The 17,805-nt window shown below is 40.7% G+C and overlaps 1 protein-coding gene across 1 annotated transcript; it reads left to right on the top strand.

Moving 5' to 3' along the window:
• Positions 1–2,677: 2,677 nt before the first annotated feature.
• nt5e (5'-nucleotidase, ecto (CD73)) lies at positions 2,678–17,532 on the top strand. Its single transcript, XM_027177192.2, has 10 exons — positions 2,678–2,695; positions 3,564–4,031; positions 6,449–6,668; positions 7,253–7,444; positions 9,105–9,302; positions 9,545–9,699; positions 9,821–9,929; positions 13,570–13,719; positions 14,243–14,443; positions 15,838–17,532. Exons 1-10 carry the CDS (start codon positions 2,693–2,695, stop codon positions 16,002–16,004), a joined length of 1,863 nt encoding a protein of 620 aa, XP_027032993.1. The 5' UTR covers positions 2,678–2,692; the 3' UTR covers positions 16,005–17,532.
• Positions 17,533–17,805: the final 273 nt, after the last annotated feature.

Here is a 17,805-nt window from a genome sequence, read left to right as displayed (position 1 = left end):
GCAAACATAACACTGCTGAAAGAGGACACTCCCAGGAGAGAATATCAGGATACCCAGCACGACATCACCCACACTGGTGCATCCTGGTGCCATCTCTTCCCCCTAGTAAGTTCCACACACACACCTGGCTATTTACATGATGTAAATGAGAACATGATTCATCAGACCATGCCACCTTTTTCCAGTGATAGATAGATAGATAGATAGATAGATAGATAGATAGATAGATAGATGGATAGATGGATGGATGGATGGATGGATGGATGGATGGATGGATGGATGGATAGATAGATAGATAGATAGATAGATAGATAGATAGATAGATAGATAGATAGATAGATAGATAGATAGAACTTTATTGTCATTGCATTGTACAGGTACACAGCAACGAAATGCAGTTATGTATCTACCAGAAGTGCAAAATGTAGCTGTCATGCAAAAGTGCAGATAAATATCTAGCATATTTACAGCAAGTCGTATTTATGAAAGCATATACAGTGAATAAATATAAGGTTATAACAGTTCAGAGATGTGTGGACATCATTAAGAATTACAGAAATGGTTCAGAAATGGTTTTATTTTCTATGCTCACTTTCTTATTGTAAGCACATTCTGGAGTGGACATTGGTCAGTAGCTCTAACTGGTCTGAAGCTATGCAGCACCATACACAGCATCCTTTAACAATTTGAGCCAAGCTAGCTATTCCATATGATTCAAAGCTGGTTTCCAAAGGCTCCAAAGGTTTCAACCCTGAAGCCCAACAGCCAGTATAATCAGTTATCTTTGCAGTGGTAGGAAAAATACGACCTTCTGAAAAATAAAAACGTGTAAAGCGTAAAATTTATCTATTTACTTTAGGTTGTGGCTGTTGGCAGGGTTGAAGTTTACTGCGCAATTGTCTTTACGGTTGGTGCTTCAGTGTGAGTAGCCATATGAATATTTTGGAAATTTTGCAGTTAGAAAAATCACGATTTCCTCCAATATTTGATAAGTATAAAATTCTAAAAATAACTCGAGTGTTAAATGTAGTGTAGACTGGGATATAGTATATAAACGATTTAACTATTCATCTGGTACAAAAGCAGCATTTGGTAACCAATCGGGTTTATGATCGTAAGAATGATAAACCTGTTGTTGTTAGTTAGTTCACATGAACAGACTTGATTGACATCCTGGTCAGTAGACCTGAAGATGCACATTCTTACCTTTCACATCCAGCTCAGTTGATGACCAGGACCAAGCAAACCTGAAGGCAGGAAACTTGACAGTCTTCTTCTGTAGCCTTTTCGATATCACTCTCACTTTTACAGTTCATTTGTTTTTTTCTTTATTGACCTCAAAGTCCAAGTCAGAGTCATTTACAGTAAGCTGAACACCTTTCCTGAAAAGAGTCAGAATTTCTCTGGCCAACAGGATGCGGATTATGTCCCATTAGACCATGAGGTCAAATTCCATAGTTAATCAGCTATTATACAGTAATATCTACAGCATCTAATGACACCACTGCTGGGAATAAGCTTTGTAAATTACATCTGTTGTTTTGAATATTCGTTATATGTAGAAAAAGATCAACCATTTAAAATAGAGAGATTAGATTATGCAGTAAGGAGTGTGTTATCTAACCATGTCACACTTAACTAGTACCCTGAACTCTGATATTGACTGAATTGTGTTCATGTGTACTTCATTAGAAATTCCTCACTATAAACATGTCTGTTTTTCGGTAACCTGTCATCATTACAGTTAAGAGAGCACATTCGTATATTCACTTGCAGTCACACTATTAGCATTGTAGTCTGCCTACTGCATGTATTTTGGACAATAGGAGGAAAATGGAGAAAACGGAGGTAACCCACAAATGTCGATGTTGGATGAGGAGGAGTTTCTGTTCATCCCAATGGTATTCAGTAGGGTTGAGTCAGTGTGAAGCCTCTGTGCAGGATGTTCAAGTATTTTTGCAGTACATTTTTAACACACTATGGAGTTTGTGCCCCGGGGCATTATGATAAGACTTCAGTTCTTTTTAGTGAACACTTTAGTGTGTGTGTGTGTGTGTGTGTGTGTGTGTGTGTGTGTGTGTGTGTGTGTGTGTGTGTGTGTGTGTGTGTGTGTGAGAGAGAGAGAGAGAGAGAGAGAGAGAGAGAGAGAGAGAGAGAGAGAGAGAGAGAGAGAGAGAGAGAGAGTGTTTGTGGGTAGTTGATGTGACATGGCTTTTTCACTGTCACAGAAGATAAAAAATTTATTTCACATTTTCATAATTTAGAATACTGTAAATGGTTAAACATTTTCTTGTTTTATATGAATTTGTTGTTTTAATACCCAAGTTATTGTTAGTTTTTTTAGAACTTTGAGCCAAATCTCAAAATTGTCCTATGGTGTGACGGTTGACAACATTATTTCATAAATATTACATTTTATAAATAAAGAAAATAATGTTTAAAAATCTTAATGAACACTCCTGGCATAATTGTGCAAGTGTCTAGTTCACTAAGTGGCCATCACTTTTCATATACACACATTTCTAAAAGTGTAGGAATTTTATAAATTTTGTCACAGAAAAAAAATGTCCTTTGGTGTTATGCAAAAAACTAATTTTAATTTGGGCAATATCATGGACAACTACATTTAATTGAAAGACCCCACTCAAGGTCATGTGACTGAAGACCCCTTTGAAGGCCATGAGAAGTGCACATGGTAAGTATTTCTCTCAGAATTGTTTAAATATTGAACTATGTTTTAAGACCCCTGAAGTTAAGTTTTTTGTCCTTTGGTGTGACACCATTCATCTATTCATGGTGAAAATAATTCTAATTAGTACTTTTATGTAAAATAAATATCACTTTAAGAAAATAATGTTTTAATAATGCGATCAATTCTATCTCAAGTATTTATTTGATGTTATTTAATATCATTTCTTAGTACTTTTTAAATGTCACACCATAGGACACATTTACAGTATTTACATATTTAGAGTGAAAAAGTGAAAAAAATATGTGAAGTCATTGACAAAATGAGTGACCAGTACTATTTTCTGAAACTGCAGTTTTCATACTCCACAAATATATGTGACTTACAAATATATGTAACTTATATGTATCTTAAAAAGTTATGCTTTCCAAAAAAAGTACTTTTTCTTGTGTGTGTGTGTGAGAGAGAGAGAGAGAGAGAGTGTGTGTGTGTGAGAGAGAGAGAGAGTGTGTGTGTGTGTGTGTGTGTGTGTGAGAGAGAGAGAGTGTTTGTGTGAGTGTGTGTGAGAGTGAGTGTGTGTGTGAGAGAGAGAGAGAGTGTGTGTGTGTGTGAGAGAGAGAAAGAGAGAGTGTGTGTGTGTGAGAGAGAGAGAGACAGAAAGAGAGTGTGTGTGTGTGTGTGTGTGTGTCAGTCAGGTGTAAGTATAATTTTTAGCATGTAATATTACATTAGTTTGTTTGTACACGTGTTGTTTGTACACGTGTTGTTTGTACACGTGTTGTAACTGTTACCTAAGATAATTTTAACGCTCCTGCTTTTTAAAGATGTTTTGTGTTATAAATGGTGGTTTTATTAGTCGTCACTATTCCGTTAGACGGTGAGAGAAACTCCCATTTCTGTGCCACCCTCCGCCTCCTCGCGCACTGCAGCATTTAGTGTCTATACTGCGTCGTGTTACACATTTTCACGGCGTCCGCGCGCTGCCACAATCGTGACAAGCCACGGGATGCGCTTTTCGACGGCGGTGCGCGCGCTGCCGCTGCTGCTGCTCCTGTGCGCGAGCTGTTGGCTCGCGGCGGCAGACTGGGAGCTCACGATTCTACACACCAACGACGTGCACGCACGCGTAGAGGAGACCAACAAGGACTCGGGAAAGTGCACGAAGGGCGGCTGTTATGCCGGTGTCGCACGTCGTTTCACGAAAATCCAAGAGATCCGCAGCCAGAAGAAGCCATTGCTCCTGCTGGACGCCGGCGATCAGTTCCAGGGCACCGTGTGGTTCAACTACTATAAAGGCAGCGAGGCGGCGCACTTCATGAACAGACTGGGCTACGATGCCATGGTGAGTGCAGACACACTGAGCGCACAGAGGGTCCACAGTCCGGGCAGATGTTTCTGTGCATACAGGCAACATCTGCATGGAGCTCATTGGGCATCATTTTATTACCAACAAAGTTTAGTAAACAGGGTCTCCAGAGAAACAAGCATTTTACCAGCTTAAAATAACATTTACTATCACTATAAGGAAGTACAATGCTTCTTTCGTGTGTGTGTGTGTGTGTGGTTTTTAAGTGTGTTAAGAACATGGTAACACACTGTGGAAATAATCTCTTGTTTGTTTGCTTGTTTTTTTTCTTAAACAAAGTTCCTGTTCCAGTGTTTTAGTCACCAGTCATTAAATCTTCAACCTGTCTATTAACTCACAAAGTCATGCTAATTCACCCCATTAACGCCTGTATGCTTTTTACTAACGTCCCTATAAAGGCATCATAAACCGTACTGTATCTAAACTTCTCTCCTTTTCCTGGTTCTAAAATGATTTTCATATGAAAGCTCGTTAAAATTCATTCCAACTCGTAACGGTGAAACAATCGCAGAAAGATTTCGATGCCTAAAAGAATTCCACAATGTAAAGGTGTTTTATAAATAATTCTGTTCTCTGTGCTGCTGTTCTTCTGTTCTCTGTGCCGCAGACTGTAGTGTGGTCGAGAGAGGCGTGTGGCGGTTAAATTAGATGCTTAAGTAATACCCTGTAATTTACCGTATGGATGTGTTGTCTGAGAGGATAAACACAACCCTTAGAGCTTTGTTGTCCAGATAAATGCATCATAAAGCTCTGAAGAGGCTGCGCATAAAGACAGAGGTTTATTTGGTCCTCCGTTGGCTCACCATTTAGTATAAAGTTGTGTGTAATGTTGTGAACTTTCGACTAGAGGAGTTTTCTCTCTCTCTCTCTCTCTCTCTCTCTCTCTCTCTCTCTCCCTCTCTCTCTCAGCTCTCGAGATATTTCTCTAAGGATATATAAAAATAAATACAGCTAGTTGTGTTACTGATCACTTCCCATGATGACATTTCTTCCATAAATGTAAGAACATTTCAGCATGTCTGGAATTATGGAATATTTCTTTTCCCATTTATTTATTTCAATAAAGGTTCGTCCGCCGGATACAGTACGTCTTTGCGAGTCGTAGTAGTTCTTCCATAGAAACGATAACGTATTAGAAAGAGGCGTGTTCTTATAACCCTGGGATTTGAATCAGAGCCTTCGTGTACAAGCTGCTGTTCTAGAAATTTAATTAACACCTTCTCGCTAATCAGATGTTGTTCTGAGAATCGATGGACAAGGGAGCAATGTTTTCTGTCCTGAGCTACTTAGATGTACATGTCACACGATAGGTTGTTTTGGTGGAAGGTAGGAAATTCCTAACCAACAGGTGTTTGTGTGTGTGTGTGTGTGTGTGTGTGTGTGTGTGTGTGAGTGACCTTCATGGACCTTATCCAATGACCATAAGGGTGAAGATAAGCACAGAGACAGCAGAAACAAAACAAAGCTGAATAAATACTGTGTCTTAAGTGTAGCTTCTCTCTCCATTTGTTCCTCTTTTTTTTTTTCAATTAAAAAAACATCATTTGGGAAGCGTGAGTCACAAAACCTGGTCCTCGCCCAGAATGCGTCATCTGAGGAAACCTCCACTAAACCACTTGGTTACATGTACTATTTTGATAAACATTTGCAGAAGGATTTGATGTTAGCTGTTTTGTTATGAGTGAACACTTGGAGAATATCAGGGTGAGATGATTTATAACATGGTTTGACCTCTGGAAGTATTCCCAGCCACCCACTAATCACAAGGGCCGTTATTATATCGGTCAGCATGTTTTCGACATGTGGTTTGGGACACATTGACACGTAAACAGTAAAGGCGTTTTCTCCCATGCGGGTCACATTTTCCGAATGAAGTTTCCTAGAGCGTGAGATGATGTTGTCCTGTTCCTGGAGTTAAGGCGTTCCGTAGAGTTTTGCTAAAGACCCAACCTACATCTGCCTCTTTCATGCTAAGCAGAGCCTTTGAATAGATTGTTAATAAGCGTGGAAGGTTTGTGTTGGTCCCCAATTCATGGCTGTAATAAGCGTGACAAAGATTTACAGCCAGACCTCAGTGATTTACGGTGATAGATCTCTAAGTGCAGGTTGGGGTTGGACTCAGCTGCGTTTAAGCCGCTTGGGTTGTTGTTTTCGGATTATCTAGAGGGTTGTGTGTGTTGTTTTCGGAGGGTAGTGACGTTAACGCTGAACATTTTCGTTATTAAAACCCCGAACAATATAAATATCATTTACAGAAAGGTTTGTTTTGGGAAGCAGATCGAGGTACGACTCCTCAACCTCTTCGACCAATTTTATTACATTTAGTGCTTGTTTTTTTTTTCCCTTCCAGTTTGCATTTGTTTATGTTTCACATTTCTGACTCCACCCTCTAGGCTCTAGGAAACCACGAGTTCGACAATGGAGTGGATGGACTCAAGCCCTTCTTGCAGGCTGTGAACTGCACCGTGCTCAGCGCAAACATCAAGGCTGTTGAACCTGTTGCATCACAGATTAGCGGATATTATTCTGCTTCTACAGTTCTAAAGGTCGGCACCGAGTCTGTCGGTATAGTAGGATACACATCCAGAGAGACGCCATCTTTGTCAATGCCAGGTATTGTTTTTAAAAGTAGTTAAAAAAAAGTCAGTTGAACTTATGTTTTTATTGTGATTCCCTTTATACGATGTCATTTTGCTCCTTCCTAATGCTTTATTTTATTTTACTCTTGAAAGTAATTTGCTTGTTCATAAATGCTCAGTGTGATTCGTTCTTCCGTGCGCTTTTTACTTCGATTCGCTTGTTCATTATAATTCATTAAGATTCATTTCTTTCATGATACTTCCCACTGATTCGCTCGTTCATTGTGATTCACTTTATATAAGACTCTGATTCGTTCTCCTTGATTCGAGTCTCATTCAAAGACTCAATTATTGAAAATTCTGTTTCAAGTTTACTCGCTCTTAAAACTTTCTTTTTCTAAGAGCCTTAGTCACTTTTAATTCCTTTTTTTTTTTTTTGATCTGTTTAACGTTTTGTTGTAGATCGTATTAGCAAGAACATAACGTACTTATCGCAGTGCTTTTAATTCAGCTCAGATTAGACATTTCTATTTAGAATGGCAAGGATTCCGTTATTCCTCTAAAAATAAAACGTCTCTTGGTTTATTTTGTGCTTTACACTGTTCCTTGTATCCTCAGGGCCGTACATGCAGTTTGAGGAGGAGGTCGCTGCCCTACAGCTGGAGGTAGACAAACTTATCACTACTAGTGGCGTTAACAAGATCATCGCGCTCGGCCATTCCGGATTCGAAACGGACAAGGAGATCGCTAAAAGGGTCCGTGGCGTGGACGTGGTGGTCGGAGGACACAGCAACACTTTTTTATACACAGGTACTGTAGATGTTAAAATCTTTCATGTAACGCATGAACAATTTCAAAGTCAAAGCTACACACAAGTAAATATTAAGGATTTGTGGATGTCCTGGTACGAGGACGCATTATGCCATAAGCATTATTCCAATTTTAGCAGTAGGACAGAGAAAGAACTGATGATACAGATGATTATTGTACAAAACTGTAGTGAGGTGCAGTTTCCCAGAAGAACGCTGTGTAATGACATCGGTAACCTGACCCACTGCATCACCTGCTTTTGTTCTCACCTCACGGTGAAATAATCACATTTTCATCCCAAGATTCATTCGGAAACCCAGCGACAGACTTTTAATATCGCTTTCCATACAGAATGATCATATTACAGTATTTATTGTCCACTGTTGTGGAAGTTCTGAGGTTCGAGAGGTTTAAAGAATAAAGTATAACACTGGTAGACACGAGCAAGAGTAAAAAAAAGGTTACACAATTTATTTCTGCTCAGCTGCACAGCAGGACCCAACACTCCACATGTAGCATGAGAGACGAAGGGCCAAGATCATTAACTACATCAAGGTTTTTATAAACAGAGCCCAAGAAGAACAGAAGATATGTAAAAGCAAAACAACATTACCTCATGCATCTCCTTATCAAGCTAATCTGACCAGGCCAAGGTCTTCTAGAGGACCTACAGTATAGGACATTGTTTATGGACAACTCGTCCCCAGTCCCTACTGCCCTTGTCATAATCTTAACAAAACCTACTGATGACGATGTCAGTCTCTGGTTATGATGCACACAGGGTACAAGCATAGAAGAACAAAGCCTTATGAACATCTTAAGATTAGAAATTCCCACCACACCACCCAATGTGAGCGATATGCATTTGTTAGCTCGTTCTCTTTGGGTTGTGTTTTGTATTAAAGGACGTCCTGACAGCAAAGCACAACTTGTCCTTGGAAGTGATGTGAAAAATGATTATGTAGCAGACACACACACACACACACACACACACTCGCCGGCAGAAAATATGTCATGAATGTGAAGCGGTGTTGACGCAGTGGTGCGTTTATAAAGGCCGTGTTGTTTTGAGAGCTTCCACAGCTTAGTTTAGCTTAAACAGTGCCAGTGAACATTTAGCTGTGTCACACTGTGTGGTGTGTTTCTATAAACCTGATTTGACACATGGACGTTCGACTCCCACCTCCACCCTGTGTGTGGAATTTATGTTTTCAGCGTGATATCCTCTGGTTTCCTCCCCAAGCCCAGACGACTCGTTTTTTTAGGCTTAATAGCATCTCTAAACTTAGTAATGTGTGGAGGAATGAGTGTATATGCGATTGTGCTCTATGTTAGGCAGGATGTACCGTGCCTTGTGGCCCGAGTCTCCTGGGATAGTCTCCAGGTTCTCTGTGACCCTGTAGTATAGAAAAAGGATGGATGATTTGGGACAAAGTCCGACGTTAAAGACGCTTTGAAATAAAAGTGAATTTAACTTCCCAGAGTGCAGGATTTCCTTCCAATGAAGCAGGTACACACCTGATCCCAGCTGTTTAATCGGTTTATACTCGGTTAAGATGAAAACCCACATCTGCACCCACATCTGCCTTTTCTGGATAAGATTAGACACGCCTGTTCTAAACTATGTTTGTCTATTAGTAAAGTGTGTGTGTGTGTACAGGGGATCACCCTTCCTCCGAGGTACCAGCAGGACCCTACCCCTTTATGGTACAGTCCGATGACGGTCGCCAGGTGCCAGTGGTCCAAGCCTACGCGTTTGGGAAATACCTCGGCTACCTCAAAGTGACTTTTGATTCTGACGGAAAGGTTGTAAAAGCCGACGGAAATCCAATCTTGCTGAATAGCAACATAGCTGAAGGTGAGTGCTGGAGGAAATCCTTTTACACGGTACCTCGGGCTTTTATTACACCGTGTTCACGGCTCTCAGCTACAGATCTCTGGTATCTTTTTGTACCCTCGCTTCATTTCTTGAAATACGTGTATGTGAAAGCCAAAGTCAGTAAAATGAAAATAAATCAATTCTTTTTATTCTTATCCAAAATGTTTATTTTAGTATAGTTATATATAGACTATACTAAATATAGTTATATATTTGTCTAGATCCCAGCATTAAGGCAGAAGTAGACGCCTGGAAGGGGAAGTTGGCCAATTACTCGGCTCAGTTTGTAGGGAAGACCCTGGTCTACCTTAACGGGACGTTTGAAGAGTGTCGATTTCGTGAATGCAACCTGGGAAACTTGATCTGTGACGCCATGGTGAGTTATCCGTCATTATTTACACCTCTTATTATTTACGGTCTTGCTAATTTCATGCTGTCGATAGATGAACGGTTGCCTTCGTTATTCTCCGTATATATAACGGATTATTTTATCGCAGGTTCATCACAACATCAAATATCCAGACGAGCTCCAGTGGAACCATGTTAGTGCCTGTATTTTAAACGGAGGAGGAATTCGAGGCCCCATTGATGAACGTAGCAGAAACGGTACGTGGGAGTGGGTATGAACCATTAGAGCGGATATACAATATAGATCTTGTTTAATGACTGCCCAAATTTATTTTCCTCTTTAAAACAACAGGGCCATTATTTAAATGTCTATAGGAAGAATATGGAAATTTATATGGAATATGGAAATATGTTTGCTGCAGTTTATAGACTTGTTCATAGTCAAAAGGTTTATTCATTCATTCGTTCATTCATTTAATTTTCTACCGCTTATCTGAACTACCTCGGGTCACGGGGAGCCTGTGCCTATCTCAGGCGTCATTGGGCATCAAGGCAGGATACACCCTGGACGGAGTGCCAACCCATCACAGGGCACACACTTACACACTACAGACAATTTTCCAGAGATGCCAATCAACCTACCATGCATGTCTTTGGACCGGGGGAGGAAACCGGAGTACCCGGAGGAAACCCCCGAGGCACGGGGAGAACATGCAAACTCCACACACACAAGGCGGAGGCGGGAATCGAACTCCCAACCCTGGAGGTGTGAGGCGAACGTACTAACCACGAAGCCACCGTGCCCCCGTTATAAGGTTTAGTTCGGTTTAATTAATTTAGATCGAGAGAACTCAAGAAGAAATATGAATCATGATGTGTTCATTTTATAAATAGAACTAAATTAATGATGGATTGTGATTTTCAACACTGAAGAAAGAAAGAAAGAAAGAAAGAAAGAAAGAAAGAAAGAAAGAATGAAAGGCCAAAGCTGTTTTTTTTGTCCTGAGAATCATCACTAATACAGTGTAGACATGTTTTTCAGTCAGGTTGTTTCCTAACCTTGCCAAGCCCACGTTAAGTAAGAAGACAGGTTAACCAACACAGCAGGAACACAAACTTCCCTTCTGAAGCGAGTCACTCAACCGTGATGTCTGTAGTCATAACAATACAAGTCTTAGTTTCATAACATAACCTTGACCAAGTGTGAAAATTCCGTTTTTTACCTCAGAGTGCATCGAGGGCTTCCTGAGGAAGATAATTGGTCACATTCATAAATTTCATTTTCTTTTTATCCGTTTTGTAAATGACAAAGAAACCTATTGGATCACACTGATGATGATGATGATGATGATGATACGCTAACATAATCTTATCTCGTCCACTTTTCTCGGGCTTGTATGCTCTCATGTTCATCACATAGCAAACCCTTTTCTGTCTGAGACGATTCTCCAAACTGTTCGAAGAACACGTCTGAATCGTGCTGCTGCCGTCAAGCGCTAATCTGATCAGGGAAGAGATACCCACAAAAAACCTCACGAGGAGACGTGATCGTACAGCAAAACTCTTCACACCTTTACTAAGACTGACGCAATATTTATACAGAAGAAATGTGTAGTTTTCTGTTGATATCGCAGTCATAGATGATGTTGTAGATGAGGGCATAAACAGATGCTATCACACAGTCAGCTCAGGGCAGAGCATACCATAGATGTGTTAAGAACATACTGTATCATTCACTCATTTTCTACCGCTTATCCGAACTTCTCTGTCACGGGGAGCCTGTGCCTATCTCAGGCGTCATCGGGCATCGAGGCAGGATACACCCTGGACGGAGTGCCAACCCATCACAGGGCACACACACACACACACACACACACACACACACACTCACACACTCACACACTCACACACTACGGACAATTTTCCAGAGATGCCAAACAACCTACCATGCATGTCTTTGGACCCGGGGAGGAAACCGGAGTACCCGGAGGAAACCCCCGAGGCACGGGGAGAACATGCAAACTCCACACACACAAGGCGGAGGCGGGAATCGAACCCCCAACCCTGGAGGTGTGAGGCGAACGTGCTAACCACTAAGCCACCGTTTCCCACCAAGAACATATCAGTAACCCATAAAACAACCTGTTGTGTATCAGATTCTTCACCAAATGCTCAGTATTCAGATGTAGGTGCATATGGCAGGGTGAAAACTTCACAACTCTGAGGACTGATCCTGCTCTCATGTATTTTCTTTTTTTTCTCTCTACATGTGATTGTTCTCAGTGTCCTTGTCAGCGGGTGTTGTAGCATATGTGCTACACCTCCATGATAAAGCAGTCATTAAATATAAATGAACAAAACAGACACCTAGTAAATTAATTATGACTTCTTTTTTCTGTGTGTTTTGAACGAGCCACTAAACGTAACCACAGCAAAGATCACTAACTGAAGGCTAAAGGCTAGTGATCTTTCTCCTCTTCATTAATAAGTTCACGGTCTTGACGCACAAGTGGATACACCGGGTTGTGAAATCGACCAGCGCTGTATGTTTTTCAGCCCTCACATGCTTGACATTTAACGTGACACAAAATGTATTGCATCTTGCACAAAAACATCCACTTTTGCCACAGGAGGATATTTCATTATGACCTCAGTCATCTTGAGCAAAGCAGAAGCTGGGGTTAAATCAGCGTCCTTGTGTCTTGTGAAAGATTCGCATAACTTTTTAACTAAACAATTCTCTGACCTGTTGAAACTCGCTTTTTCCCCCGGACATGTCGTTACAGTCCAGAAGTTCGTCTGATGCCTTAAACGTCATCTTACAGTTTTCACTTCACTCGCTCTGAGTAAGGGGGTTTTCGTTGGGATTCGGTCCAATAAGAAACGTTATGTGAGATGTGTGAAACTAGCTGCACGCATCAGATTCAAAACACTGATGCTTGCCTACAAAGGCACAAAACAGACCTGCCTCCTCTTACCTCAAAGCCCTCATCACTCCTCGCACTGCACGTCGCACCCTCAGATCTACCAGCACTGCTCGACTGGTCCCACCATGTCTCAGGGTAAGAGGTAAATACACTACAAGACTCTTTTCTGTTCTGGCACCAAGCTGGTGGAATGAACTCCCCCTAGGGCTCCGGACACCCGAGTCACTGACTATCTTCAAACGACGGATGAAGACGTACTTTCTGTCAGGACCACTTTGTCACAAGGGAATTATTAGATGATAGCATACAGTACAGTTAGTGTTGGCGGTATGGTTGTGTTCTGGGCAAGAATCCACGCGTAGAAAATATAATAGACCCTCCCTAACAGAACCACTAGCATGCATAGTATTGATAAGCTCACTTACACGTTTTTGGAAAGTAATAAATGAATGGATAGATAGATAGATAATTAAATAATTAGAGAGAGAGGGAGAGAGAGAAAAATATGTGGAGATTTAAGACGTAAACTGGTACAGCGAACACAGGTTCCGGCTCGGTGGAGTCGGGGTTGGAGGAGGGAGTTTAGATGGTGGCAGCAGCAAAGCGCTGAACGGCTCTATGAATGGGAATTTAAATGGCCGGGTGATATGGATGCCGTAACCGGATTGGTGCGCGTCGTGGACAGCTGATTAACAGCTGATGCACGCTTGACGACGTGGCCTGCCAGAACTAACGCGATGCTTGATTCTTCATGAAACACTTCATCTAGCACTTTCTCCCCTGTTTGTTGTATGTATATATATATAAAAAAAAACAGGTTTGTTTAAGGCTCATGGTATCTTAAGTCTGTGACCTAATGAGCCACGGTTAATGTATCCAATAATAGAGACTTTAAAGCACTTTCGTACATCACTCTGGACATAAATGCTGTAAATTTAAAAGAAACTGTGGTGGATTTTGTCTCATCTCAGGTAGCATCACCATGGAGGATGTGCTCTCCGTGCTGCCGTTCGGCGGGACGTTCGATCTGGTTATGTTGAAAGGCTCGACGTTGCTGCAGGCCTTCGAGCACAGCGTCCGCAGATACGGAGGAAACACCGGGGAGTTCCTACAGGTCTCAGGTAAATCATTATATCTCAGGGTTTTTGTCTTTAACTGTCTCAAAAAGAGCTACTGATCTGTACTGTCGCTTGTAACTGGGTGGGTTTGTGTTACCGTGTGACTGCAAAGTAAAGACATCACTCGGCTCCAGTCCTCGAAATCTTTGAGATATTTTCACGATATCCGGTGCCACATAAACAGGACGTGTTCTCATTGTGTTCCTTTACAGCTTTCTTCCTTATCTCCTTTTAGTGAACTTTTCCTTAGTTTATTCAGTATTTTATTACTGTCTATTGCCGGATTTCTGAATGCCGCTTTGTGATACTTTGTATTGTTGTTTAGAGAACAGGGTGTTCGACGATATGGACTAAAACTTCCTTTGGGACCCGAACAGCCTCGGGACAGGAAAAAATGATCAATGTTATTTTAAATAGAAGATGAACCATAGGAAGGTTTTTTTCTGATAAGATGTAGCTAAACAATGTATGTGTGTGTGTGTGTGTGTGTGTGTGTGTGTGTGTGTGTGTGTGTGTGTGTGTGTAGGCTTTCAGATAGAGTATGACCTAAGTAAGCCCTCTGGTGAGCGAGTGAAGAAGGTGAGCGTGTTGTGTACTGAGTGTCGAGTGCCGCACTACGAGCCCCTGGACACTAAAAAAGCCTACAGGGTCGTCATGCCGTCGTATCTAGTGGACGGAGGAGACGGTTTTTCGATGATCAAGGAGGAGAAGCTGAAACATGACAGCGGTGAGTCTGTCTACATGCAAACCACAGGCAGAGCGCGTATGTGTGCAACTTCACCCCTGTGTTCACACATTGTGCTGAAACCTCTGTGAAGCAGCAGGAAAACATGATGTATTTCACACTCGCATACACACACACACACGCACACACACACGCACACAATTAATGTGCGTATGTAATCTGCCGTAAGGATTTCATACAAATTCCAGAATAATTTTTGAACAGTCTACTGAAATACAAATATAAATAATATTACCATCTGATTTGTGGCTCAATCAGATCGAAAAGGTTTCATCTAAACAGTCCCAACAGACAGATTGAGCTCGAGCTGAATGACATTTGAATCTGATTCTATTATACGATCGTATTATGTTATAATACGGTTATAAGATGTTGCTGATCTGAAATAATCAGTATATGAGATTCTGTTATGTTTGTGTTTAAACACCATCTTGCAGACTCACTGGTAATGAAACTGACTACACATTTACGGTCTCTGGATCGTCTTTGATGGTTGTAGACCTCACAGCTTCGTTCACACTTACGTGGAAGTTGTCGATCACATGACCGACAGACAGCCGTTTCAGTTTGACCCAAAGTAAAAGCACATGCAATCGTCCACGCTGCTGCACTTTAGAACACGTCCTTATGCCCGAGATCACAGAAAAACTCGAAAGACTAAATACTAATAGCGCACGACATCTTAGGACTTCCACAGATTGCAGTAAATATAAACTACTCACAGATGGAATTCATTTAGATGAATGAAAATGTCTGCATGTGAACAGAGCTACTGTTTATAGGATGGAACGTGTGGACGTTTTTGTGTGAGGATTGTTTTTGTCAGTAGCTTGTAGTAAAAAATATATATATATTTTTTTTTTTTACAGTAATAGACAAAACATTTTGGTGGTTTATTATTCGTTACTTACTTCCCGATGATTGTTCTCTAAGATTTAGCTTTTACTTTCAGCAGCTTGGTGTGAGATTCATGTGTTTTATATAAAAAGTATATGTCTCTCAGTATAAAAAAAAAAAAAAGATCAGTTTGCTGTCATTTTTGTCTTAAACAGTATTATTTTGTTTAAAGCTGCCCTCTAACATCGATTCGTCAGAGTGGACGAACACGAACGTGTAATGCTCATTATGTAATGCTTCATAATAAAAAAAATAACGAACGGCCGTCACATGGTTTTGAAAGATGACAGAACGTCTAGACGTCAAGTCAGAACACGCAGGAAAGATGAGGGAACTTTTAGACTCAAAGAAAAAAAAAAAAAGAAAAAAAGTCATGAGTCAACAAATGAGGCGTTCCAGACAGAATTAGTAAACATGATGATTAGGAGAATAAACACAGTGCAGGTGTACGCGTGTTAACGTGCCTTTTCCTCCCGCAGGTGACCTGGACATGTCCGTCTTTGCTGGCTACATCACTGAGAGGCAGAGGGTCCATCCGTCCGTGGAGGGACGAATCCGTCTCTTTAATTCTGTTGCTGGAATCTTAACCCGGTCGAATGCTTTACTCGTCATCATGCTGGTCTGGGTCTCGCTTCTCAGCTTATGAGCTCAGTCCAGAACGTCTGCTGTGTTTCAGATCAGAGTCTCGTTTATTTTTATTCGATGTTTGATAACGTTGTGATATTTTATCGAGATTTGCTTTACACGAGTGTTAAAAGAAATTTGTCTAGGATTTTTTCTGGTAGTTTGTTTGAAAAACAAACACTTTTAATTTAAATTTCCGATCGGTCGTATCTCCGTGTCCGAAGTCACGGATTACCATCTCGATAGAGTAGAAAATCGCAATCAGTGAGGGCAAAGTTTAATTTGTTTCTTAGCAAGGTCAAAAGTCATGGAACATTGTCTATAGGTTCAATACAGTAATAATAATAATTAATTAATTACAAGTACTCATACTTTGCCCTTTTAATTTAGTTCCCGTTTACGTTCATGTGCCTCGTAACTAAGTTAGAAATCGTAACATGAGCTACACGATAATCAGAAGTTGTTACCGACTGAATGTACTGCTACCCACGTGGTTAGATTTTAATATAAATCTGTCTTCGATAGATGACTATGCAATAAAAAAAAGGTTCATCTCAGAGAGTCAGTGCCATGAAGGAACCCGAGTGAAGACGGACGAGGTCGTGTTTCAGTAAAGCGCGGTTCTCAGGGAGACAGAACAAAAGGAGCTTTGTGGCTGTCGCTGTTTGTACTGCGTTGACCTTGAGCTTGCTGCTCTTTTCTTTATTCGCCCCCTGTGTATCACTCTAGCTGTGTTTGGGGACCTTGAATAAAAAAGGGCAGAGTTTCACTCGATCCATTTTAGCATTCTGTGTATAGTCTTTTACTTTGGTTTCTTATTATCTTCCTGTAAAAGCAGAGCTATTTTTAAGCCCCGGTGGAAGCGCTGCCTATACTGTAATACACAACTCTGCCATTTCATTTGCAATGGAAATGAAGCCATGAAATTATTCGTCCCCGGTTCCATAGAGCATAGCTGCATGCCCTTATAATAGTGGAGGTTTAGTATGAATTTTTTGATCTTATCCGAGTCTTTCATGCACATTTGGTTAAAGGCCGAAGGTGAAGCGCTTATAATGCTTCATCCATGCAGCTAGTAACGGAGCCAAAGATAAAGACGCCGAGACGTACGTGAAAACTGTTAGACTTGATCAGAATTTCTTTCTCCACAGGCTTTATTTTAATAGTAATTCCTTTATTCTAATACAATTTTTTGCAGCTTTTTCCAAACTACAGCTCATACCCACATGTGGTGTCATTTAATTCACTACATTCTGTCATATCAGAGAGATGTTATGAGCTCTTAGTGTTTTGTAATCCCTGCATTACTGTTCTATCGATGCTTCCACCACCATGTTTCATACCTGATGCACTTTTCCCCCTCATTTGTTCATAAACATCAGAATCTGAAATGTATTGCAGGTGAACTTTTACAGACACGAGACAGACATGTAGAAATATCTGTTGTTGTTTTTTTTTCAGATTTTGCTTTATTAAAACCTGTCTGTGTTCAGTATGGTTTTTGTTTTGTTTAAAGTGGATACAGAGACGTTATTAAAGCAAATTCTAGAGCTGTCTGTCTTTTGCTTTTGTACCTTTGGGTTCTTTGTCTTTGCAGTTTTCTTGGTGTGGTGAAATTTTGTATTTCTTTTATTTTACTACCAGATATCTACTTTGTAAATCTTTTTTCTGCCACATTACTCTCCCTCCTTTAACCCATTTTTAATTATTATTTTTTACAGTATCTGTTAGAATTTTGGTTCATTCGGATTCAGAGAAGTCGTCCCAGACCGAGCGGTGCCAAAAAAACGGTGGTAAGAGTCCAACAGTCCACGTAGCATAAT

This window comes from Tachysurus fulvidraco, chromosome 9 (genome assembly GCF_022655615.1).
Source record: "Tachysurus fulvidraco isolate hzauxx_2018 chromosome 9, HZAU_PFXX_2.0, whole genome shotgun sequence".
Taxonomy (NCBI): Eukaryota; Metazoa; Chordata; class Actinopteri; order Siluriformes; family Bagridae; genus Tachysurus; species Tachysurus fulvidraco.
The sequence above is the reverse complement of the archived record's forward strand: the minus strand, read 5'-3'. Positions and strand labels throughout refer to the sequence as shown.